Source organism: Schistocerca nitens, chromosome 9 (assembly GCF_023898315.1).
Source record: "Schistocerca nitens isolate TAMUIC-IGC-003100 chromosome 9, iqSchNite1.1, whole genome shotgun sequence".
NCBI lineage: Eukaryota > Metazoa > Arthropoda > Insecta > Orthoptera > Acrididae > Schistocerca > Schistocerca nitens.
Genome location: NC_064622.1, coordinates 58,818,088 through 58,843,783, shown reverse-complemented (window position 1 = coordinate 58,843,783; position 25,696 = coordinate 58,818,088). Strand labels below are relative to the sequence as shown.

The window sequence follows — 25,696 nt, the reverse complement described above, 5'->3', positions numbered from 1 at the left end:
TTCTTCACTGAGTGTTGCACTGAGGAGAGGTATCGATGTCTGTCGGTGGGGCCTGGGACGAACGCCGAAACATCCCAAAGGTGTTCTGTAGGATTCAGGTCAGGACTCTGTGCACGCCAGTCCATTACAGGTATGTGATTGTCGTGTAAACACTCCGCCACAGGCTGTGGATTATGAACAGGTGCTTGATCATGTTGAAAGATCCAATAACCATACCCGAATAGCTCTTCTACAGTGGGAAGCATGAAGGTGCTTAAAATATCAATGTAGGCCTGTGCTGTGATTGTGCCACGCGAAACAACAAGGGGTGCAAGCTCCCTCCATGAAAAACACGACCACACTATAACACCACCGCCTCCGAATTTTCCTGTTGGCACTAAACACGCAGGCAGATGACGTTCACCAGGTATTCGCCATACCCACGCACTGCCATTGGATCGCCACATTGTGTACCGTGATTCGTCACTGCATACAACGTTATCCCACTGTTCAATCGTCCAATTTTTACGCTCCTTACACCAAGCGAGGCGTAGTTTCGCATTTACCGGTGTGATGTGTGGCTTATCAGCAGCCGCTCGGCCATGAAATCCAAGTTTTCTCACCTCCCGCCTAACTCTCATAGTACATGCAGTGGATCCTGGTGCAGTTTGCAAATCCTGTGTGATGGTCTGGGTAGATGTCTGCCTATTACGCGTTACGACCTCTTCAACTGTCAGCGGTCTCTGTCAGTCAACATACGAGGTCACCCTATACGCTTTTGTGCTGTTCGTATTCCTTCACGTTTCCACTTCACTATGACATCGGAAACAGTGGACCTAAGGATGTTTAGGAGCGTTGAAATCTCGCGTACAGACTATGACACAAGTGACACCCAATCACCTGACCACGTTCAAAGTCCGTGAGTTTCGCGGATCACCCCATTCTGCTCTCTCACTGTTGACCGCGGGCCATGATGGGAATTAGTATGGTTTGCTTCAGAGACGAAGCACATTTTCAATTGGATGGGTTCGTCAATATGAAAAACTGGCGCGTTTGGGGTACTGAGAATCCGAATTTTGCGATCGAGAAGTCTCTTCACCCTCAACGGGTGACTGTGTGGTGTGCAATGTCCAATCACAGAATATTATCGGTGCGATATTCCGCCATGGCACGGTGACTACGGAACGGTATGTGAAGGTTTTGGAAGATAATTTCATCCCCATTATCCAAAGTGACCCTGATTTCGACAAGATGTGTGGTTCATGGAACATGTAGCTCGACCCCATCGAAGCAGGAGAGCATTTGATATCCTAGAGGAGCACTTTGGCGGCCGTATTCTGGCTCTGGGGTGCCCAGAGGCCGGTGGCATGGGCCTTTATTGGCCGCCAAATTCTGCGGATCTGAACACACGCGACATCTGTTTGTGGGGCTGTACTAAAGACAAGGTGTAAAGGAGTAACCCAAACTATTGTTGAGCTGAAAACAGCCATTCAGGAGGTCATCGACAGCATCGATGTTCCGACACTTCAGCGAGGCACGCAGCATTTCGCTATTTTTCTGCGCAACATCACCGCCAACGATGGTAGTCATATCAAACATGTCATAACCCAATTCCGAATATCTGTAGTGACGTTTACATGTTGAATAAAGTGTGTATGCACGCCATAGTTTGTAACTAATTTACGTTTTTTCATATAGTTCAATAACTGTCAACCTCTATATTCGACACACCTTTTCCCTCCCCAATCTGTAAGCACATCTTCCTTTCTCTGTCTGCGCACCCATCCTGCCATCTTTTCCTCCTCGCGACTTTCTCATTCTCGTCATCTCCTCCTCCCTCTCTCTTCGTCCATTTACTCCAACCGTTCTGGCCGGCCGTTGTGGCCGTGCGGTCTAGGCGCTTCAGTCTGGAACCGCGTGACCGCTCCGGTCGCAGGTTCGAATCCTGCCTCGGGCATGGATGTATGTGATGTCCTTAGGTTAGTTAGGTTTAATTAGTTCTAAGTTCTAGGCGACTGATGGCCTCAGAAGTTGAGTCGCATAGTGCTCAGAGCCATTTGAACCATCCAACCGTTCTCTCTGTCTCTCTGACCATTTCCTTTCCCTCCTCTCTTTCCATCTCCGCCTCCACCCTTCCTTTTCACTTGCCAGCTACCACTCATATTCCACCTGCTTCACGTATCACCCACTCTTCCCCTCTCTCTGTCCATTTTGTCCTGTCCCACATCTGTCCATCCCTTCCTCTGTCCATCCAAACCTGTCACCAGCCGTGCTCAGCCAGTTGCTGGTAGAAGCACTTTTTGTCTGTATCTCCGATCCCATTCGAGCCAGGATGTTATCAAACCCTCAGTTCTGATACACGTGAGGCCTCCTGTTTCTGCGCCAAATCGATCCGGGGGTTTTGGAGATCACGGACATACACACTTACACTGTGTGTTCTATACCAACTTATATCTAAGATTATTTTGTGTATTTCACAACAGCAAACTGTTTTCCCTTTTTTGTAATCCTCACAATGAACAAGCTCTGCACCGTGTGGGTGTTTGGGGAACTGGATGTGCACATGTACCAATGTTGGTACAGGCAATTTTCTTACTTCTCTATGTGGAGTCTTGCAAACTTTCCATTGAATCTTGTTCAAATGGTGTTTGTAGCCACATATGGACTGGAACAACGGACATCTCGCGCGTTTTCTGACGTTTGACGTTTGTCAAACAAGCCAACGAGCAAAGTCGTGGAAATCTGCCACCGAACTCCATTCAAAATTTTGTCCGGTAAATTGATGTGGGTCCAGCACAAAGACATCCTGCTTCCATAACGTCCTTCCGATTGGGAAAATGCCTGGCACCCCGTTCGCGGTTTTTGGGCCACCGTCCCCCCACTTCACACTCTGTAAAGACATAATAAACAATGGCGGCTGGCGAGGGCTCTGATACTCCTGAGGGTCTACAGAAGACAGCGGATCATGCTGTTTGGTGCACGTTTAGTGAAAGTTTCATTAATTTATGTATTTATTTTAGGTGGCAAGATTACGTCCTTGAGACTCTCTTACATCAGTCCACAAAGTTTTAGAGATCTTCTTTACAGCACTCTTCAAAAACAACAAATTAGTCACACCCATAACCTTGATGATGGCCTCAGTATAGCGATGAGGCGGGTCCACAAATTGTCAGATATGTGGCGTGCATATGGAGACAGTCATCGATAATTAGCTCTTGTAGAGCTAACGAATTGCATGGCGTGTTACGTTTCATCTTCTGTTCCAAATGGTCCCAGACATTTTCCGTGGTATTATGATCGGGTGATGTAGCGGGCCTGTAGAGATAAGATTAGTTCATCGAACCAAGAATGTATTCGTGCAGTCTAATACGTACAGATTATGGACTGAGAATAAATCGAAGAAAGCCGGAAGTGATAAGGAGTAGCAGAAATGAGAATAGCGAAAACTTAAAATCTGCGGATAACGAAGTAAACGAAGCAATGGAATTCCGATGCTCGGAAGCAAAATCACACATGACGAATGAAGCAAGGGGGATCCAGAGGAGGAGCAGATTACTGTTTAACGTCCCATCGACAACGAGGTCATTAGAGACGGAGCACAAGCTCGGATTAGGTAAGGATGGGGAAGGAAATCGGCCGTGCCCTTTCTAAGGAACCATCCCGGCATTTGCCTGAAGCGATGTAGGGAAATCACGGAAAACCTAAATCAGGATGGCCGGACCCGGGATTGAACAGTCGTCCTCCCGAATACGGGGGGGGGGGGGGGGGGGGGGGGGAATCCAGAAAGGATATTAGCAAAAGAAAAAGGGAATTCCTGGCCAAGAGAGGTCTAATAGTAAACGTAAGTTTTAATTTGAACAGGAAATTTGAGATGTGATGTTGTAAGAGTATGTTAAAAAGTGGGTGGACTAATAAGATAAGGACTGAGGGGGTTTCAATGTAGACTTGGGAAGAGAGGAATACGTGAAAAATACTGACAAGAAGGAAAAGGACGCTAGGACATGTCTTAAGATATTAGGGAAGAACTTCCATGTACTAGAGAGAGTTCTAAGCGGTAAAAACTGAGGGGGAAGACAAAGATTGGAATGCAGTCACCAAATAACCGAGGACGTGGAATGCATGTGCTTTTCTGACATGAAGAGCTTGCAACAAGAAAGGAATTCGCACTGGGTGACTACAAACCAGTCAGAAGAAAAAAAAAAAAAGCCTAGCTAACAAAGGTCTCTTGGATGCGTGTGCGCATAGAGATTTGACTTACTCTTGCTCTGCGATTGTTTATGTCGCCGTCTTCTTAGTTCCTTACATAGCCGACTTGCTCGGCTGGCAGTCACATGGTGTAGTCGGGAAATTGTCAATATCCATGCGTCTTTCTCCTTCGATGGAAAGGTAAGACAATCGACTGGAAGGTAAAAACCCATTTCATTGCCGTGGTTTACATCAGTGCTGGAAAGACACATCCAGATCTCCAGCACTCCAAAGCGGACAGTGTGTACTTTTACACTTTCACTACCACTGGGACGTATGTGTCCCACGATAGGTTATCACAGCAGACACGTGAGCATCTGCAGTGTCCCCACAGCTAATGGTTTGGTGAATTCTTGTAATTATGGATTGCATCTGCAAACTGTATTGTCTTCAGATTCGTTAACCCTTCACTCCTTACTGTGGCACCAAATTAGTTTGCACTTGCAGAATGACAACCCAGTGAATAGATTTGCAAAGCGTGATGGTACGCGCCTCCTCGGGCGCTTTCTGTCAGTGAATTGCAAGTACGCAGTGTCGCATCACAAACAGTGCCCATACGGAACATGTATAATGCAAGTCACAAAATTGGAAACATTCTCCAACCACTTATGTGTCTGTTTCCTGAATGTCATGTAGTTTTTAGGCCCTGGAGGTAGCTATGAATGACCGCGTATGTCCCACTACTCTCAGCATTGGAAAACAAACGGCCGGATATAGCGGGTAGTTATTAAAGTAGCGGCGTTCCGAGTGTTGCTCAGTGGGCTGTATACACCGCACGACGCTGAAACCTCGTAGGAGTATTCATTAATCGATGTGCTCGCGGAGTATGATGGAAAAAAAATTATTTTGCAGTGAACACATGGTGTGCCGTGCGGCGATCACTCTGATTTTAAAATACACTCCTGGAAATTGAAATAAGAACACCGTGAATTCATTGTCCCAGGAAGGGGAAACTTTATTGACACATTCCTGGGGTCAGATACATCACATGATCACACTGACAGAACCACAGGCACATAGACACAGGCAACAGAGCATGCACAATGTCGGCACTAGTACAGTGTATATCCACCTTTCGCAGCAATGCTGGCTGCTATTCTCCCATGGAGACGATCGTAGAGATGCTGGATGTAGTCCTGTGGAACGGCTTGCCATGCCATTTCCACCTGGCGCCTCAGTTGGACCAGCGTTCGTGCTGGACGTGCAGACCGCGTGAGACGACGCTTCATCCAGTCCCAAACATGCTCAATGGGGGACAGATCCGGAGATCTTGCTGGCCAGGGTAGTTGACTTACACCTTCTAGAGCACGTTGGGTGGCACGGGATACATGCGGACGTGCATTGTCCTGTTGGAACAGCAAGTTCCCTTGCCGGTCTAGGAATGGTAGAACGATGGGTTCGATGACGGTTTGGATGTACCGTGCACTATTCAGTGTCCCCTCGACGATCACCAGTGGTGTACGGCCAGTGTAGGAGATCGCTCCCCACACCATGATGCCGGGTGTTGGCCCTGTGTGCCTCGGTCGTATGCAGTCCTGATTGTGGCGCTCACCTGCACGGCGCCAAACACGCATACGACCATCATTGGCACCAAGGCAGAAGCGACTCTCATCGCTGAAGACGACACGTCTCCATTCGTCCCTCCATTCACGCCTGTCGCGACACCACTGGAGGCGGGCTGCACGATGTTGGGGTGTGAGCGGAAGACGGCCTAACGGTGTGCGGGACCGTAGCCCAGCTTCATGGAGACGGTTGCGAATGGTCCTCGCCGATACCCCAGGAGCAACAGTGTCCCTAATTTGCTGGGAAGTGGCGGTGCGGTCCCCTACGGCACTGCGTAGGATCCTACGGTCTTGGCGTGCATCCGTGCGTCGCTGCGGTCCGGTCCCAGGTCGACGGGCACGTGCACCTTCCGCCGACCACTGGCGACAACATCGATGTACTGTGGAGACCTCACGCCCCACGTGTTGAGCAATTCGGCGGTACGTCCACCCGGCCTCCCGCATGCCCACTATACGCCCTCGCACAAAGTCCGTCAACTGCACATACGGTTCACGTCCACGCTGTCGCGGCATGCTACCAGTGTTAAAGACTGCGATGGAGCTCCGTATGCCACGGCAAACTGGCTGACACTGACGGCGGCGGTGCACAAATGCTGCGCAGCTAGCGCCATTCGACGGCCAACACCGCGGTTCCTGGTGTGTCCGCTGTGTCGTGCGTGTGATCATTGCTTGTACAGCCCTCTCGCAGTGTCCGGAGCAAGTATGGTGGGTCTGACACACCGGTGTCAATGTGTTCTTTTTTCCATTTCCAGGAGTGTAATTGAAAAGCCACGATCGCTTCAATATCGTTTACTAGATGACCGCTTTCAGCACTCTGAAGGTGCCATCATCGGATCTGTGAAGGTATAACATAACAGGTTCGAGGGAGGGCTTACATGAGTTAACTATATACATTACAATTATTACAGAACCACATACCTGAAACGTGGATTAACATTTACAAAACCATACGGACATCATAGCACATGAGGCAGACCATCTGATAACAATCATTGTCACAACCAATAAAAATAATAAAAAACTACTCTCATGGTCCTTCTTTCCATAAAATGTAAATCTGAAGTCGCCAGATAAATCTACCACTGCTCGCCTAACACCGGTCGGCATCTTCACTGCCCTCTTCCGCGCAGGCTTACCTGCTGTGATTCTAGCGGTTCACAACAGGCCACCAGATAGCACTGTCCAAGCAGCGCACACACAGTCCCACGGTATAACCACTCATTACTACTAAAACACAACTTTACTATAACTGCTTGTCACATATCCATGCATAGCCCACATTTGCGCATACATTTCCTGTACATACTATAATCATTATAACGTCTGTGCCTCAGATGCTTTTACTTTGTAATTGACGTGCTTTGTAGTGATTATAGTATGTACAGGAAATGTATGCGCAAATGTGGGCTTTGCATGGGTATGTGACAAGCAGTTATAGTAAAGTTGTTTTAGTAGTAATGAGTGGTTATACCGTGGGACTGTGTGTGCGCTGCTTGGACAGCGCTATCTGGTGGCCGGTTGTGAACCGCTAGAATCACAGCAGGTAAGCCTGCGCGGAAGAGGGCAGTGAAGATGCCGACCGGTGTTAGGCGAGCAGTGGTAGATTTATCTGGCGACTTCAGATTTATATTTTATGGAAAGAAGGACCATGAGAGTAGTTTTTTATTATTTTTATTGGTTGTGGCAATGATTGTTATCAGATGGTCTGCCTCATGTGCCATGATGTCCGTATGGTTTTGTAAATGTTAATCCACGTTTCAGGTATGTGGTTCTGTAATAATTGTAATGTATATAGTTAACTCATGTAAGCCCTCCCTCAAACCTGTTATGTTATACCTTCACAGATCCGATGATGGCACCTTCAGAGTGCTGAAACCGGTCATCTAATAAACGATTGAAGCGATCGTGGCTTTTCAATTATTTTTAAAAAAAATAATAGATCCACTTTTTGCCACCAGCTGAAATAATGGCGCTGTAGGCAGGCGGAATGTGAAATTATTCCTGATTTGACATTATTCTGACTGTCGCTTGGCGACCTGTATTGACTTCTTTAGTGAAATGGCTGTTAGTGAAATGGCTGTTAGTGAAATGGCTGTTAGTGAAATGGCTGTTAGTGAAATGGCTGTTAGTGAAATGGCTGTTAGTGAAATGGCTGTTAGTGTAAAAGGTGAAAGTGGTTGTAGTTTTCTGTACGAAACATAATGGCTATTGAGAATAAGGACCATGTAAAGATGGTAAAGTGGTTTTATCGGAGAGACGATATAGCAGCTCTGCATTGTGGGAATATCGCCGACAGAAACAGCTGTAAAGAGACACCATGTCAATAAATGGGCTGAAGAATAGGATAAAGAAATTTGAAGAAACAGATGAATCAGGTGGTACAGCAGGCAGAGGGAGGCGGCCATTCCCCTGGCGATTGTCGTTGGGGTTGCTGTAGCTATAGCTGACTGTGCAGTACATGCAGTACATGCCTCTGGTCAAGAGTTCAAAAGGTTTTTCGGAGCATTTTACACTGGTGTCGCTACAAGATTCGGAACGTGCACCAAATGAAGCCTCAAGATATGATATAACGCTGTGACTTTGCCCTTCCTTTTTTGGAACACAACGTGACTGTGTGGTGTGGTTTCACAAGCTCTTCCATCCTAGGTCCGCTTTTCTCCGAGTAGGTGACACTTCACTGACCTGTTTGGTGTAAGGATCTCCTTGTGCAACTCATAATTCTAGCTATGGAATGCTGGCAACTGTGTCCACACTACTATTTTCACGCAAGATGGGCGACACCACACTAGGTGAAAGATTTGCTTTGAGGAAACTTCGGTAACGACCATTTCTAGGCAATTTCAAGATGTGTGGCTGTCTAGAGCCCTCATCCGAAGTCAATGTGTCGTTTGGCTGTGTGGGTTTCTGAAAGGTCGTGTGTATAAAGGATGTATCTTGACTCTTCCTGATCCAAAGGATAGCATACAACGATATATCGCTCTGATTACACAAGCTATGTTGCGAGCAACTGTTGACCATGCTTTGTTACGGATGCAGCACGTAGCCGAGTCGTGAGACCATGCTAAGTACATGTAACTTGTGACCATAAGCTAATAAACGTGTGAGAACAACAGTTATGCAGTGTTTGACCGTTCCTGTCCTTTTTCTGCACCCCCACCACATTTTGACTGCTTACGGTGCTATATTTGCACCTGGTGGCAGAAACTGAAACTATTATTTTTTCCTGCTTACTCCGAGAGCACATCGATTAATGAACACATCTGCACTGTTTCAACGTACTGCGCCGGCCGGAGTGGCCGAGCGGTTCTAGGCACTACAGTCTGGAACCGCGCGACCGCTACGGTCGCAAGTTCGAATCCTGCCGCGGGCATGGATCTGTGTGACGTCCTTAGGTTAGTTAGGTTTACGTAGTTCGAAGTTCTAGGGGACTGATGACCTCAGAAGTTAAGTCCCATAGTGCTCAGAGCCATTTGAACCATTCAACGTACTGCAATGTATACAGTCCGCACTGCAGCACTCAGAGCACCGTCAGTTGAATTGTAACCACCCGGTGTTTTTTTTTCATAGTGTTATTTCTGACTACAACAGTTAAAATAACCATACATTAACGTTTTTCACTCCGATAAACAAATGTAAAAGAAACTTCCTGGCAGATTAAAACTGTGTGCCCGACCGAGACTCGAACTCGGGACCTTTGCCTTTCGCGGGCAAGTGCTCTACCATCTGAGCTACCGAAGCACGACTCACGCCCGGTCCTCACAGCTTTACTTCTGCCAGTAGCTTGTCTCCTACCTTCCAAACTTTACAGAAGCTCTCCTGTGAACCCTGCAGAACTAGCACTCCTGAAAGAAAGGATACTGCGGAGACATGGCTTAGCCACAGCCTGCGGGATGTTTCATTCCGGAAATGTAAGAGTTGAGGGATGTTAATATTTGTCTGCAAGTGTTTTTGTAAGGTAGGAAGTTAGAGATCACTTCAACACAATTAACGGAGAAGTAAAAAGAATGATTACCCGAGCTAAAGAGGGGCCCGGGAGAAGAAACATGCCGAAGTAGAACATTTAGCTGGATAAAGCTGGGCATCAGAGGTTTGGCGATTTATATCTCAAGTGAGAACTCCTGCTAAAATTAGAAGAGGAGCTAGACTGATTGCCATTTCTGAGTGGAAGACACATGTTAAAGATCTTCTTACAGAGTATAAGGAAAAGGATCGAAAAGAGCACAGTGGAGTGGATATTTATCCTGTGGAAGGGTTGTCCGACAATGAAGTTTATCAGGGCCTTCAAAAATCAAAAGAATGGAAATGCAGTCAATCCTGCAGGTATAGTAGTGGAATTACTGAAATAGAGAGGACCTAAAGTAGGAGCAGCACTAGTAAGTATATTTAATAAAGTGGTTCAAGAAGACGAAAGACACCAAGAATGGAAGGTGTCATACATTACTGCCGCATACAAGAAAGAGAGCAGGAGAGTTCAGGCTAATTACAGGGGAATAAATGTAATAGCTTCGGTGGGTAGGGTGTTCAATAATAAAATAAAGAACAGATTGGGAAAGGTTGCGATAGTTGTTATACTGCAGGAACAGTCGGCTTTACTGCAGGGAAAAGATGTACTCATAACATCCTTTGTGTACGCAAGATGTGACAAAAAATTATCACAAAACACCATGATCCCCATTTGGTTCAAAAAATGGTTCAAATGGCTCTGAGCACTATGGGACTCAATTGCTGTGGTCATCAGTCCCCTAGAATTTAGAACTACTTAAACCTAACTAACCTAAGGACATCACACACACACACCCATGCCCGAGGCAGGATTCGAACCTGCGACCGTAGCAGCAGCGCGGCTCCGGACTGGAGCGCCTAGAACCGCACGGCCACCGCGACCGGCTATCCCCATTTGGTGTTCGTTGATTTATAAAAGACCTATGATTATGTGCCAAGGAGGTTACTACGGACAGCACTGAAAAATGTTGGAGTGGATTGTGCATTAATAGAGTTGCTGAAAAGGGTGCGCCGCCAGTGCGAGGTAGTTGTGAAAGTTGGTTGTAAAATACCAGGAAGTTTTGAAATATGTAAAAGATTAAGATAAGGATGTTCTATGTCAACAACCTTATTTAAGTTGTATTTGGAAGATATTCTTGGTTACTGGAATAGACAGTGCAGAGGACTGGGTGTAGTTCCGAGTAAACGAGTCGCCGATACAGCACTACTGGGTGAAGACAACACCAATGCACCACCGATCGTGACCACAATTGATTACGACCTTGGATAGAAGCCGTTAGTGACTTTCTGTCCAATATATTCATTGAGTGACTTTATTAGATCATGACGATATCTCGTGCTCTTTTGTAGAGGTTCAGTTTCTGTTGTTCACAATATGTTGTTGCTCATGATTCCGGAAACAGCAAAAGGTGGGAATTTAGGGAGATGGGATCTGGATAAACTGAAAAAACCAGAGGTTGTACAGAGTTTCAGGGAGAGCATAAGGGAACAATTGACAGGAATGGGGGAAAGAAATACAGTAGAAGAAGAATGGGTAGCTCTGAGAGATAAAGTAGTGAAGGCAGCAGAGGATCAAGTAGGTAAAAAGACGAGGTATAGTAGAAATCCTTCAGTAACAGAAGAGATACTGAATTTAATTGATGAAAGGAGAAAATATAAAAATGCAGTAAATGAAGCAGGCAAAAAGGAATACAAACGTCTCAAAAATGATATCGACAGGAAGTGCAAAACGGTTAAGCAGGGATGGCTAGAGGACAAATGTAAGGATGTAGAGGCTTATCTCACGAGGGGTAAGATAGATACTGCCTACAGGAAAATTAAAGAGACCTTTGGAGAAAAGAGAATCACTTGTATGAATATCAAGAGCTCAGATGGAAACCCAGTTCTAAGCAAAGAAGGGAAAGCAGAAAGGTGGAAGGAGTATATAGAGGGTCTATACAAGGGCGATGTTCTTGAGGGCAATATTATGGAAATGGAAGAGGATGAAGGTGAAGATGAAATGGGAGATACGATACTACGTGAAGAGTTTGACAGAGCACTGAAAGGTCTGAGTCAAAACAAGGCCCCGGGAGTAGACAACATTCCATTAGAACTACTCACAGCCTTGGGAGAGCCAGTCCTGAGAAAACTCTACCATCTGGTGAGTAAGATGTATGAGACAGGCGAAATTCCCTCAGACTTAAAGAAGAATATAATTATTCCAATCCCAAAGAAAGCAGGTGCTGAGAGATGTGAAAATTACCGAACTATCAGTTTAATAAGTCACAGCTGCAAAATACTAACGCGAATTCTTTACAGACGAGTGGAAAAACTGGTAGAAGCGGACCTCGGGGAAGATCAGTTTGGACTCCGTAGCAATATTGGAACACGTGAGGCAATACTGACCCTACTATTTATCTTATAAGAAAGATTAAGGAAAGGCAAACCTACGTTTCTAGCATTTGTAGACTTAGAGAAAGCTTTTGACAATGTTGACTGGAATACTCTCTTTCAAATTCTGAAAGTGGCAGGAGTAAAATACAGGGAGCGAAAGGCTATTTACAATTTGTACTTAAACCAGATGGCAGTTATAAGAGTCGAGGGACATGAAAGGGAAGCAGTGGTTGGGAAGGGAGTGATACAGGGTTGTAGTCTATCCCCGATGTTATTCAATCTGTATATTGAGCAAGCAATAAAGGAAACAAAAGAAAAGTTAGGAGTGGGCATTAAAATCCATGGAGAAGAAATAAAAACTTTGAGGTTCGCCGATGACATTGTAATTCTGTCAGAGACAGCATAGGACTTGCAAGAGCAGTTGAACGGAATGGACAGTGTCTTGAAAGGAGGGTATAAGATGAACATCAACAAAAGCAAAACGAAGGTAATGGAATGTAGTCGAGTTAATTCGGGTGATGCTGAGGGAATTAGATTAGGAAATGAGACACTTAAAGTAGTAAACGAGTTACGCTATTTGGGGAGCAAAATAACTGATGATGGTCGAAGTAGAGAGGATATAAAATGTAGACTGGCAATGGCAAGGAAATCGTTTCTGAAGAAGAGAAATTTGTTAACATCGAGTATAGATTTTAGTGTCAGGAAGTCGTTTCTGAAAGTATTTGCATGGAGTGTAGCCATGTATGGAAGTGAAACATGGACGATAAATAGTTTAGACAAGAAGAGAATAGAAGCTTTCGAAATGTGGTGCTACAGAAGAATGCTGAAGATTAGATGGGTAGATCGCATAACTAATGAGGAGGTATTGAATAGAATTGGGGAGGAGTGGAGTTTGTGCCAGAACTTGACTAGAAGAAAGGATCGGTTGGTAGGACATGTTCTGAGGCATCAAGGGATGACCAATTTAGTATTGGAGGGCAGCGTGGAGGGTAAAAATCGTAGAGGGAGACAAAGAGATGAATACACTAAGCAGATTCAGAAGGATGTAGGCTGCATTAAGTACTGGGAGATGAAGAACCTTGCACAGGATAGAGTAGCATGGAGAGCTGCATCAAACCAGTCTCAGGACTGAAGACCACAACAACAACAACAACAACAACAACAACAACAACATGATTCCTGGGCACCGTCTTCTATTCTGAGTGCACCGTTTCACAACGAGGTACTTCAGACGCTTATAAACAGTAGGGTGTAACAGTCAATACGCATAAAACAGAATATCGTTTTGGAAGTGGGCAAGTTGAGGGTTTGAATTTTGAGTTTGGCCAGATAAGAAATGTGCAAGTGTTCAAATATTTGGGTTTACTAATCGATAAGACTGGACACAGGGTAAGTCAAGTCAGGGTAACTGTTAGATCATTAAACGGTATGTTTTGGAGTCGGCACATGTCGAGTCGAACAAAGAAAGTGGTGTTACTGCTGTGGTTGGATGCATTCTGATCGACTCAGTGATGGCTATTGAACGAGAGACGGAGGAGGAAAATTGAGGTTGTCGAAACGGGCAGGCTATGGCAGAGTGCGAGAGGAATCCACTTGGATCGACTGAGGAATGAAAATGTAATAAAAGAGATTGATTCTGTGGAACCAATCACAGATAGGATTGATGCTCGTGCAGTGATGTACTACCACGTCCGACGGATGGAAGATGGCCGCAGTGTTTGTTCATGTGGTCTCTACCAGGGAGAAGGCGCCGAGGGAGGCTGGGGGCAACGTGGAGAACCATAGCCAAAGCCATGGAGAGGAGAGTTCTGTAGGAAGAAGATTGGCAGTAGAGAAGTTTGTGGCGTCTGAGAACAGGCAACTACTTATAACCGGAAACGCCATCTAAGTTATAATCAACGTCTTGTCTGCGCGATAGCAATGGAAATACTATCGATGATAGTGCTGATAAAGCAGAGTTTCTAAATACGGCCTTCCAAAATTCCTTCGCCAAAGAAGAAAGTAAATATTTCAGAATTCGAATCAAGAACAGCAGGCAACATGACTGACTTAGAAGTAAATACCCCAAGAGTAGCGAAGCAACTAACATTACTTTATAAAAGCAAGTCTTCCAGTCAGATTGTATACCAATTAGGTTCCTTCCATAGTATGCTGATTCAATAGCTCCATACTTAACAATCATATATACCCCCCTCGCTCGACGAGAGATCCACACCCAAAGACTCTAAAGTTGCACAGGACACTCCATTATTCATGAACGGCAATAAGCGTTGTCCACTACACTACAGGCCCATATCATTAACATCGGTGAGCAGCACGATTGTGCAGCATATATTGTGTTAGAACATTACGAATTACATCGAAGAGTACTGTCTGTTCACATATAACACGGATTTACAAAACATCGTTCTTGTGAAATACAACTAGCACTCTACTCGAACGAAGTGTTGAATGCTGTCGACAAGGGATTTCAAATTGATTCCTTATTTCTAGATTTCCAGAAGTCTATTGACATGTACCTCACAAGCTGTTTGTAATAAAATTGCGTCATAATGGAATGTCGTCTCAGTTATGCGACTGGATTCGTGATTTCCTGTCGGAGAGGTCACAGTTCGAAGTAATTGACGGAAATTCATCGAATAAAACTGAAGTGATTTCTCGTGTTCCCCAAGGTAGTGTTATAGGCCTTCTGTTGTCTATATAAACGATTTAGGAGACAATCTGAGCAGCCGTCTTATGTTGTTTACAAATGATGCTGTCTTTTATCGTCTAGTAAGGTCATTAGGAGATAAACAATGTAGGAAAGATACCTTTATTGTGCAAAAATTGGCAATTGACTCTAAATAAGGAAAAGTATGAAGTCATAAGCTAAAAGGAATCCGTCAAACGTCGGTCACATGATAAACCAGACAAATCTAAAGGACGTAAATTCAACTAAATACCTAAGAATTACAATTACGAACAACTTAAATTGGAAAGAACACACAGAAAGTGTTGTGAGGAAGGAAAAAAAAATACTGCGTTTTATTGGCAGGACAATTAGAACATGTAACAGATCTACTAAAGAGACTGCCTGCTTACACTTGTCCCTCCCCATTTGGAGTACCGCTAAGCGATATGGGAACAGGATCAACGGAGTACATTGAGAAAGTTCAACGAAGAGCAACAAGTTCCGTATTAACGTGAAATAGGGAGATAGTTTCACGGAGACGACAAAGGATTTGGGGTGAACATCACTAAAACAAAGGCGTTTTTCTTTTCGGTGGAATCTTCTCACGAAATTTTAATCATCAACTTTCTCCTCCGAATGCGAAAAATTTTATTGACGCCGAACTACATAGCGAGAAACGATCATCACACTAAACTAAGGCAAATCACAGTTCGTACGGAAAGAAATAGGTCTTCGTTTTCTCCAGACGCTGTTCGAGATTGGAATAATAGAGAATTATTGTGAAGGTGCAATTTTGTAATATATAGACACGGTGGGAGGAGGAGGAGGAGGCGGCTAAATCAGGATGGCCGGAGACGGGATTGAACCGTCGTCCTCCCGAATGCGAGTCCAGTGTGCTAACCACTGCGCCACCTCGCTCGGTATGAAAAGGTTCAAATGGCTCTGACCACTATGGGACACATCTAAGGTTATCAGTCCCCTAGAACTTAGAACTACTTACACCTAACTAACCTAAGCACATCACACACATCTATGCCCAAGGTAGGATTCGAACCTGCGACCGTAGCGGTCGCGCGGTTCCAGACTGAAGCGCCTAGAACCGCTCGGCCACACCATAGTTGGAGACCGTGGCTGTTATATAAATAAATTGTTGGCGGTGTACAGCAACCAGTCACAAATTGTATCAAGCAACAAATCTTATAATATTACATGTTCCTGCAATAGTCAGTATTATTTATGGCACTAAATACTAATAGATTCTAATGTGTTATCATCGTCGACGTTCAAATAGCACATAAGAATTCACACATTCCCTGCCCACAACTGTTGTATTCAATAAGATTGTGGTACTGTAACTCACAAAATCCCATTTATTTATCGTTTCTATCTGCATTTAATGTAAAGCACAATTTCAATGTAACACAACAGTTACTTATGTGGTCTTCGTCTAAAAAAAAAAAAAAAAAAAAAAAAAAAAAAAAAAAAAAAAAAAAACACCTACCCTATCTTTGTATGATTGCATTGTAGCATCTTTCATACTCATGTACTTTGCAAACTGTGTATTTGTTTTCGTATGCTATAAATCAGAACATATGGTGCACAGTGAAAATTCGTTTTGTGATCGAACGAAATGGTTTACAATGCAGTGCAACGTTTTTGACTGTGGAGATACTAACATCCTTGATAATGTACTTCATTGCAAGAAAACTGCTGCTACAAGTGTGCCAGGTTTACATTTCACGTAAGTTACATAACAACATAAATATGTGGCGCAGCCACTTTGGTTACACGTTTGTAATTTGTAGATTATTGTTTTTCATAGGGCAACTAACAGGAAATCCAAGTGTAATATGTATTGACGAAGCATAAAAAAACTCTCATGAAAAATTGTAAAAAATTCGAAACCGCTAACGGTGCTTTTTAAATAAAGTAACCTTGTAACACCGAAAATGCGGATAAAATACCTTCTGCGCCATCCAAAATTTTCACCGTTTAAATTCTGTTGATAACTTACACTATACTTTTGATTCAGAATCTATAAGCTGTATTACAGAAACTGTATTTAATACGTAATCGATGTACTAGTGTGTTTATTTTTGACTGTATATAATTGATTGTAATTATAATGAAAATATTGTAAATCGCTGGATAATAGCTGAAGGAACTTTATTGAAATGTATCGATAGCAACGACAAAATGGTAGTAGCTGCACCGTTGTTTATCTTTGCGTATGGAGAGTCTCTGTCGCGTTGCGAGCACAGAGGAGCGAGAGAGCAGCTTGAGTCATGAAAGAGTGCGGAAGTGTTTGTTGGGGGCTCCGGTCGACGCGGTGTGAGGCTGTGCTCGCGCCCGTGTAGACGCGCCTGATTCGTTAACACGCGAGTTTTGAGAGCACGGTAGGAGTGGACTGTTGCCTGTCCCATAATGATCCGTGGCTCTGGAGACGACTCGGGGCTCTCGAACAGCAGCAATAGCGACAACGGAACCTCAGCCGTCGTCGGCTACATTCCTCGTCGTACGCACATACATCGTAATACTGTCAAGTGACAGATATGACGTAGAGGCTTTACCCAGTTCATTTCTTTCACAAGGTTTGAATAACTGGAATAATAACTTGCAATAGTTAAAACATGTAGGACACCTCAGACATTATTATCAAGCAGGGTCCATTTTCCTTTCCATGCCATTAAAGAGTGTCGTAAGAATATGAAAATTGATTAACTACACTACTGGCCATTAAAATTGCTACACCAAGAATAAATGCAGATGATAAACGGGTATACATTGGACAAATATATTATACTAGAACTGACATGTGATTACATTTTCACGCGATTTGGGTGACGGGCGTATTGTGATGAGGCAGTTGCTCGGCCACCATTGACCGGACGTTTTCAATTGGTGAGAGATCTGGAGAATGTGCTGGCCAGGGCAGCAGTCGAACATTTTCTGCGTCCAGAAAGGCCCGTACAGGAGCTGCAACATGCGGTCGTGCATTATCCTGCTGAAATGTAGGGTTTCGCAGGGATCGAATGAAGGGTGGAGCGAAGGGTCGTAACACATCTAAAATGTAACGTCCACTGTTCAAAGTGCCGTCAATGCGAACAGGAGGTGACCGAGACGTGTAACCAATGGCAGCCCATACCATCACGCCGGGTGATACGCCAATATGGCGATGACGAATACACGCTTCCAATGTGCGTTCACCGCGATGTCGCCAAACACGGACGCGACCATCACGGAGCTGTAAACAGAACCTGGATTCATCCGAAAAAATGACGTTTTGCCATTCGTGCACCCAGGTTCGTCGTTGAGTACACCATCGCAGGCGCCCCTGTCTGTGATGCAGCGTCAAGGGTAACCGCAGCCACGGTCTGCGAGCTGATAGTCCATGCTGCTGCAAACGTTGTCGAACTGTTTGTGCAGATGGTTGTTGTCTTGCAAACGTCCCCATCTGTTGACTCAGAAAACGAGACGTGGCTGCACGATGCGTTACAGCCATGCGGATAAGATGCCTGTCATCTCGACTGTTAGCGATACGAGGCCTTTGGGATCCAGCACGGCGTTCCGTATTACCCTCCTGAAGCCACCGATTCCATATTCTGCTAACAGTCATTGGATCTCGACCAACGCGAGTAGCAATGCCGCGATACGATAAACCGCAATCGCGATAGGCTACAATCCGACCTTTATCACAGTCGGAAACGTGATGGTACGCATTTCTCCTCGTTACACGAGGCATCACAAAAACGTTTCACCAGGTAACGCCGGTCAACTGCTGTTTGTGTATGAGAAATCTGTTGGTAAATTTCCTCATGTCAGCACGTTGTAGGTGTCGCCACCGGCGCCAACCTTGTGTGAATGCTCTGAAAAGCTAATCATTTGCATATCACAGCATCTTCTTCCTGTCGGTTAAATTTCGCGTCTGTAGCACGTCATCTTCGCGGTGTAGCAACTTCAATGGCCAGTAGTGTATTTGTAGGTGAAACTAAAGTGAGTTTTTGGACAGGGAAACGGGGCTGACCTTGAGGTTGGGCATGTCCCTGGCGAGGCGCATCACCTCGTGCGTGCCGCGGACGTTGATGGCGGCGGCCAGCTCGAGCTGCTCGTCGAAGCGGACGGTGGCGGCCGCGTGGAACACGACGGACACGTGTCTGCACAGCTCGGCGCGGTCGGCCGCGCTCAGGCCGAGGTCCGCCAGACCCGCGTCGCCCGCCACCGCCACCACCTTCTTCAGCACCGACGGCCCCAGCTGCGAGAACACCTACGGCACGGGCAAAGCGCGCTGTACTTGCCGCCGGGAGCAACGGTGTGGGCGGCGGACCAGATTTGGAGCTTAATGCTGTGGCGTGTCAGACAGCTGCGTACGACAGCGAAAGATAATGCACTTTTAGAGTGTAATTACTGAATGCTCATAAAGTTGGAATGGCAAATACACTGAAGCGGAAAAGATACTTGTATAGGCATGCGTATTAAAATACACAGATATGTAAACATGTAACGCCGGAAATGCATATCTTCCTATGTCCATCTATTGTACTATACATTTTTTCCTTAGTTTGTTACATGAAGGTATGACATTTCTTTTACTATTTGTATGTATAATATATATTTATGCATTTATGTCGATGTACGAGGCCTGTTCAGAAAGTAAGCTCCGATTGATTGCCAAATTGAAACCACAGTGAACATCAGAAATGTTTTACTTGTAACAATTAGCTACACCTTTCAGCTACTTCTCTACGTAGTCGCCGTTCTGACTTAGACTTTTGTCATAGCGTTGTACCAACTTTTCAATAGCCTCATCATAGAAGGCAGCCGCCAGTGCTTTCCGCCAATTTTCCACGCTGGCCTACACCTCGTTGTCTGTGTCAAAATGTTGTCTTCAAAGACAGCGGTTCATGTGACCAGAGATGAAACTCAGGGGGAGACAATTGCGGACTGTATTGTGGGTAATCTCACATTTCCATTTGAAAACGATGCAGGAGCATCTTCATTGCCCCTGCAGAATGCGGCTGAGAATTGTCTTGAAGAAGAAACAGCACGACAGTTATGTAATGTTAGCTGCATAGCTTCAGGCGAAATTTCTCACCAGGCCCTCGTACTTGGCGGCAGACACTATTTTCTAGACATCTTTACGCACTCACTGCGAGCTCAGAAATGAGAAGAGCGACGTGATGCTAACTGGGGTTATACTAGAGACACTACCCAACACATCTGTGCAAAGCTTTATCGGATTTTCGTAGTCGTTTCCATTTCGCGACCGATCGGAGCTTACTTCCTGAACGCCCCTCGTATAATTGGTTTGTTTTGTAAATATTATTTGTATTTTTACGCTGTGTCTTGCCTAGGGAAAACTATGCTATCGATCGATTACATCGATAGGTCGTGTGGAGAACCAAAGTGTTTAGGATCTCTGGTAGTGTTAACTCTGCCGCAGGGAGCGCGGGCAGAGAGAGGTCTGGCTGGAGTAGGGCGGTGGAGCAGGTGTGTTGTGTGACGCTCCCGCGAGTTGCCGCGCTTTCGGGGTTTGGCAGCATGTAATTGCGCTCGACTTGCTACGATAGTTTCTGACACAGTGTCGCGGACGGGAAGCATTAGCTGGCGCACATCAAGAGCCCGTTTCGCCTGGTGACCGTGTCGAGAAGAAGGCGCGCCAACATCCAGCTTCTGCAACAGCGACGGCCGACAATGAGTGACTGTCGCCACCTCCCCGATCGACGACTGCAAACCTTCAATCAACCAACAAGGAAGACTGAAAGCACGTAAAGTTTTAGAACTGTATGGCAGACCTCAGGTTTTCAAACTGTTGCATCACAAAAATACAGCAACTTAGAATGAACCTTTGTTTGCTCATCGTCCCAATTGCATTACCAAGTAGGGTCCCTTCCTTTTCTGGAATGAACCCGAGTGTCGTTGAAATTCATACGCCAGCATTAAAGTAATATCATTCCATTTCACTGCTTTAATTTCAAAATGCAGTTAAAGTATTCATAGCTGGCTACAATATTTAGATTACACAATCACAAATTAAGAGTGCGAGTCTTGTTACCATATTTTAGCTTACCTGTGACTGCAGCTCAGCTTGGTACGTACTAAATTTTGCTATTGTTAATTGTTCAGAATCATTTAATTCAAGTTCAAAGTTAAATCTCTTATTTCTAATTTGCGTAAATTCAAGTAGCTTTTGAAATGATTGTTGAGGTAGCCCAAGACTAGTGTCATAAAGTGTCTGGCGCAGTTGTTAGATCGCTTACTGCTGCTACAATGACAGGTTGTCAACATTTGAGTGTGAGACCTTAACTTTTCCCGGCGAATTGAATGTTCAAATAACTTACGGGTTTGCTGCCGGGTGACATCGTCGACCACCGTCGATATTTCGACAGGAGCACACCCTGCCATTCTCAAGCCACAAATGCAAGGAGGAAGCAATGTGCAAAGGAATTCAATACCTCGGTTCACAGTGGAGAAACAAAGAAGATGCAACACACGGAACAAGTGTCAACACAAACAAAGATAACCAACATCAGAAAGGTCGATAGTGACTATTAATCAACAAGTGAGGCAGCACTAATTCTGTCCTGTTTTTTTATGAGCGACAGAGCCGGATTACAAGCAGTATTTAAACAAAATCCACCATCTCTGTTTATAATCACATCTCGAAGTCACCTTTCGTCAGAATGGTTATAGTGAGAGGCAGATCAAACGTGCGTTGCGCTATCAGCCTTCCGTGCAACGGGTGAGTGACGACAGCAACGAAGTGGTACCTAAGTCTACGGCCATTTTGCCTTACACAGGAAGCATTTCGAACAGGATTGGCCGTAAAGATGATCTCGGTTTTCGTAAGGCTGGTGTCTATCGTATTCCTTGCAGTTGTGGCTTGTCGTATATTGGTCAGACAATCAGGACTGTGGAAGACCGGTGTATTGAACATAAGCGTCACACACGCTTACAACAGCCGAGCAAATCCGCTATTACAGAACATTGCCTTGACACCGATCACCCTATGGAATACAACAACACGGAGATTCTGGCTTGCACGTCCAGCTATTGGGATAGTGTTATTAACGAAGTTGTTGAAATCAAACTATCAAGCAACCTTATAAACAGAGATGGTGGATTTTGTTTAAATACTGCTTGTAATCCGGCTCTGTCTCTCATCAAAAAACAAATTAGTGCTACCTCACCTGTTGATTAATAGTCACTATCGATATTTCTGATGTTGGTTATCTTTGTTTGTGTTGACACTTGTTGTGTGTGTGTGGTATTCCTTGCTTCTCTGTGAACCGAGGTATTAAATTCCCATGCACATTGCTTCCTCCTTGCATTTGTGCCTTATGAATGGCAGGGTGTGCTCCTGTCGAAATATCGGCGGTGTTCGACGAAGTCACCCGGCAGCAAACCCGTAAGTTATTTGAACAAGATTTGAGTGAGTCTGAACGCAGTGTTACAGTCGGCGCACGAGCGATGGGACACAGCATCTGCGAGGTAGCGATGAAGTGGGGACTTACCCGTACGACCATTTCACGAGTGTACCGTGAATCTCAGGAATCCGGTAAAACAGCAAATCTCCGACATCGCTGCGGCCGGAAAATGATTCTGTAAAAACGGGACCAACGACGACTGAAGAGAATGGTTCAGCGTGACAGAAGTGCAACCCTTCCTCAAATTGCTGGGCAATCACCAAGTATCAGCGTGCGAACCATTCAACGGAACGTCATTGATATGGGCGTTCGGAGCCGATGGTACACTCGTATACCCTCGATGACTGCACAACACAAAGCTTTACGCCTCGCCTGTGCGCGACAACACCGACACGTCTGGAAACGTGTTGCTTGGTCGGACGAGTCTCGTTTCAAATTGTATCGAGTGGATGGACATGTACCAGTACGGAGACAGCTTCATGAGTCCATGTAGCCTGCATACCAGCAGGAGACTGTTAAAGCTGGTGGAGGCTCAGTAATGGTGTGGGGCGTGTGCACGTGGAGTGATATGGGACCCATGATACGTCTAGATACGACTCTGACACTTGACACGTACGTAAGCGTCCTGTCTGATCACCTGCATCCGTTCATACCCATTGTGCATTCCGACGGACTTGGGAAATTCCAGCAGGACAATGCGACACCCCACACGTCCAGAATTGCTAGACAGTGGCTCCAGGAACATTCTTCCGAGTTTAAATACTTCCGCTGGCCACAAAACTCCCTAGACATGAACATTACTGAGCATATCTGGGATGCCTTGCAAGGTGTTGTTCAGAAGAGATCTCCTACCCCTCGTACTCTTACGAATTTGTGGACAGTGCTGTAGGATGCATGGCGTCAGTTCCCTCCAACACTACTGCAGACATTAGTCGAGACCCTGCCACGTCGTGTTGCGGCACCTCCTTGTGCTTGCGGGGGCCCTACACAATATTAGGCACGTGTACCAGTTTCTTTTGCTCTTAATTGAATTATTAAAATAATGCACTTACTGAGTCATAATTAACCTCCACAGTTCTTATGTAGCGGTCAAAAGTTTTGATGACCTATCAAAACTATGGATCTGTGTGAAAAACAGCGACTTCCGTCATATTCCCATTCTGATAATAAAACAAGTATAAAAATGAGAAAACTAAGCGCCTCTGTCGTGCTGTAGACTGGTTGTTTGGCTAGAGCGGCACTGAAGAGTATCCCCAGTAGCACTGACGTGCGTTTACCTAAGACGGTTCGGTTCCATTCGAATAGGTCTCATTTCTTTTGCTGTCTGCGTAGCATTCGTTTTGGATTAGTGTACAGCACATTGTGTGCATCTAGCAGTGTGTTTGTATAACTGATCAGGTTCATACCATATTACTTCCTAATGGGACCGAAGCAGGAGATTCTAATTGAAAAAAGTGCCGTGATTGTATCTCTACAATAGTTAGGGTATTCAAATAGGAAAATAGCGTGGCCCAGTCTATTGCGATGCTTACGTTGCGGCGGTTCAAACAGACTGTTGCTAATGAAAATGTGTCGCGATCTGGCAGATATTTTGCCAAGGTGTGAAGGTGGTAGTTGTATGCTTCGCGCATAGATCTTTTCACAGACACACGAACCACTTCTAACCTTCGCTTTTCGTCGCTTATGCGTTCCCTTTTGAAACGAGAGTGCAACAGCCTCTGCTTTCTCAGCACCTCCGAATTTCGTTATTAAACCATGGTGGGTCTATCCTTTATCCACTTACTCCAGACCACGATTTGTAATCTGCTTAAACCTTGCCCATAATTCCTCTACACCCATCTTACTGGAACTAAATTAATCCAGTTCATTAAGTGAGGTACTAATAACTGCTAATCTGCTGTATTTAGCAGAAACACTCTCCTAGCTTTCTCGACATCCCCGTATCGTAACAAATCGGACTGTGACATGTTATAGCGTCCTCAATAACTCTAAATAGCTCTTTTCCAGCCATCGACTGTCAACTGGCGTCGCACCACCTCAACCGTGGGGTACCATTGACTACAGAAGTACGTTGTGTATGAGGTGCTGCTCGACTATTATTCTCCATTCTTTTTAATTCCCTGTGAACAGTCATTGCGCTAGCTGGACGGCTGGGAGAATTTTGGAAGTCACGAGTGAGTCTTTCCGTTGATTTCATGCGATTTTTTACAACCACCCTCTGCAATCGTCGACAGTTCCTGTCCGTCAGTACATGTGATCTGACTGATATTTTGTTTAGCTGTCCCAGTTCCTTGTAATGCAGTAACGTCCATTTCTTTTATACTCTTCTAGTTCAGAGACTACTGTCTTAACAGCTCCAGGTCTATACAGACTTTTAATATTCGACGTGCCAACTCGTAAACTAGTGTCTAGCCGTTTTCGACTTACGGGGTTCCATCCTATTCCGAGGCACATTTGTGAGGTTTTTGGCAGGGGTAAAATGTCCCCTGGCCGCGTTACAAACTCTACGCAGGGTTATCTCTGTAGTGGGGCTGCCACTGTTCTACCCTGAGCTGGCAGGATTCCTTTTCGGGGTATACCCCCTTAGGAAAGTTGCCTCACTACGCCTCTAGAGCCTTCCCTGTCCTCTTCGTTGGAGATAGAAAAGGAAAATGAAAGACATCCTCGGACCTCGAAACCTCATACCGTTGGGGTCGAAAAAGTAAGAGTTGGCCAAGGGAGACCGATAGGAAAGAAAGCAGAATAAGCGTGACACAAGTAAGTGGAAGTAGCGTCAGACTTAGCTAAGGGACCATGTGGTTGTCACCCACATACTCCCAAGGCGGGGGCCCCTTTGGGGGACTACTCTTTGTCTAGAATCTCACCAACTGACCTGTCTGGCATGAGTGACATTACCAGGAGCATAGCTCCCGCGAAAATAGCTCAGTGGATCACTGAAACACGCAGACATCCCCACCAGCGAGGTGGTAGACCTTGAGTCCTTAAGACCAAACTGAAAGCGTACAATGCCGTGACAGTGACAGTATTGTTATATGGGACAGAAACCCTAAACACAACAAAGAAGGATGAAGAAAACATGTTGGTCTTCGAAATAAAGGTTATGAGAAGTATCTTTGGACCTGTCCAGGAAGGAAGCTCGAGGAGACGTAGAAAAAACCAAGAACTATATGAGCTGATGAGGCAATCGAACATCGTTCAAAAACTGAAACTGTGGTCTCCTAGCAATGTGTCCTGCCTAGCTTATTCTCCAGACACCTCAGGGCAAAAGCCGTACTTATTTGAAGACCTGATGGGACCCGTCCAATCTCTAGACCCAGAAAGCGATGGGAGGATGAGCTACAGAAAGACATTGGCCAGCTAGGTGTCCGTGACAACTGGATCCAAAGTGCACAAGACCGCCAATTGTGGAGCGTTGTGAGGTCGGCGCATGATCTATAGGG

The 25,696-nt window shown here is 45.2% G+C and overlaps 1 protein-coding gene across 1 annotated transcript in view; it reads right to left on the bottom strand.

Moving 5' to 3' along the window:
- Window positions 1-25,696, bottom strand: part of LOC126203283 (fatty acyl-CoA reductase wat-like) — a 203,838-nt gene that overhangs the window by 68,023 nt on the left and 110,119 nt on the right. The window contains exon 3 of the mRNA XM_049937541.1: window positions 18,857-19,096. Coding sequence (XP_049793498.1) covers window positions 18,857-19,096 — 240 coding nt within the window. The remainder of the gene's footprint in view (window positions 1-18,856; window positions 19,097-25,696) is intronic.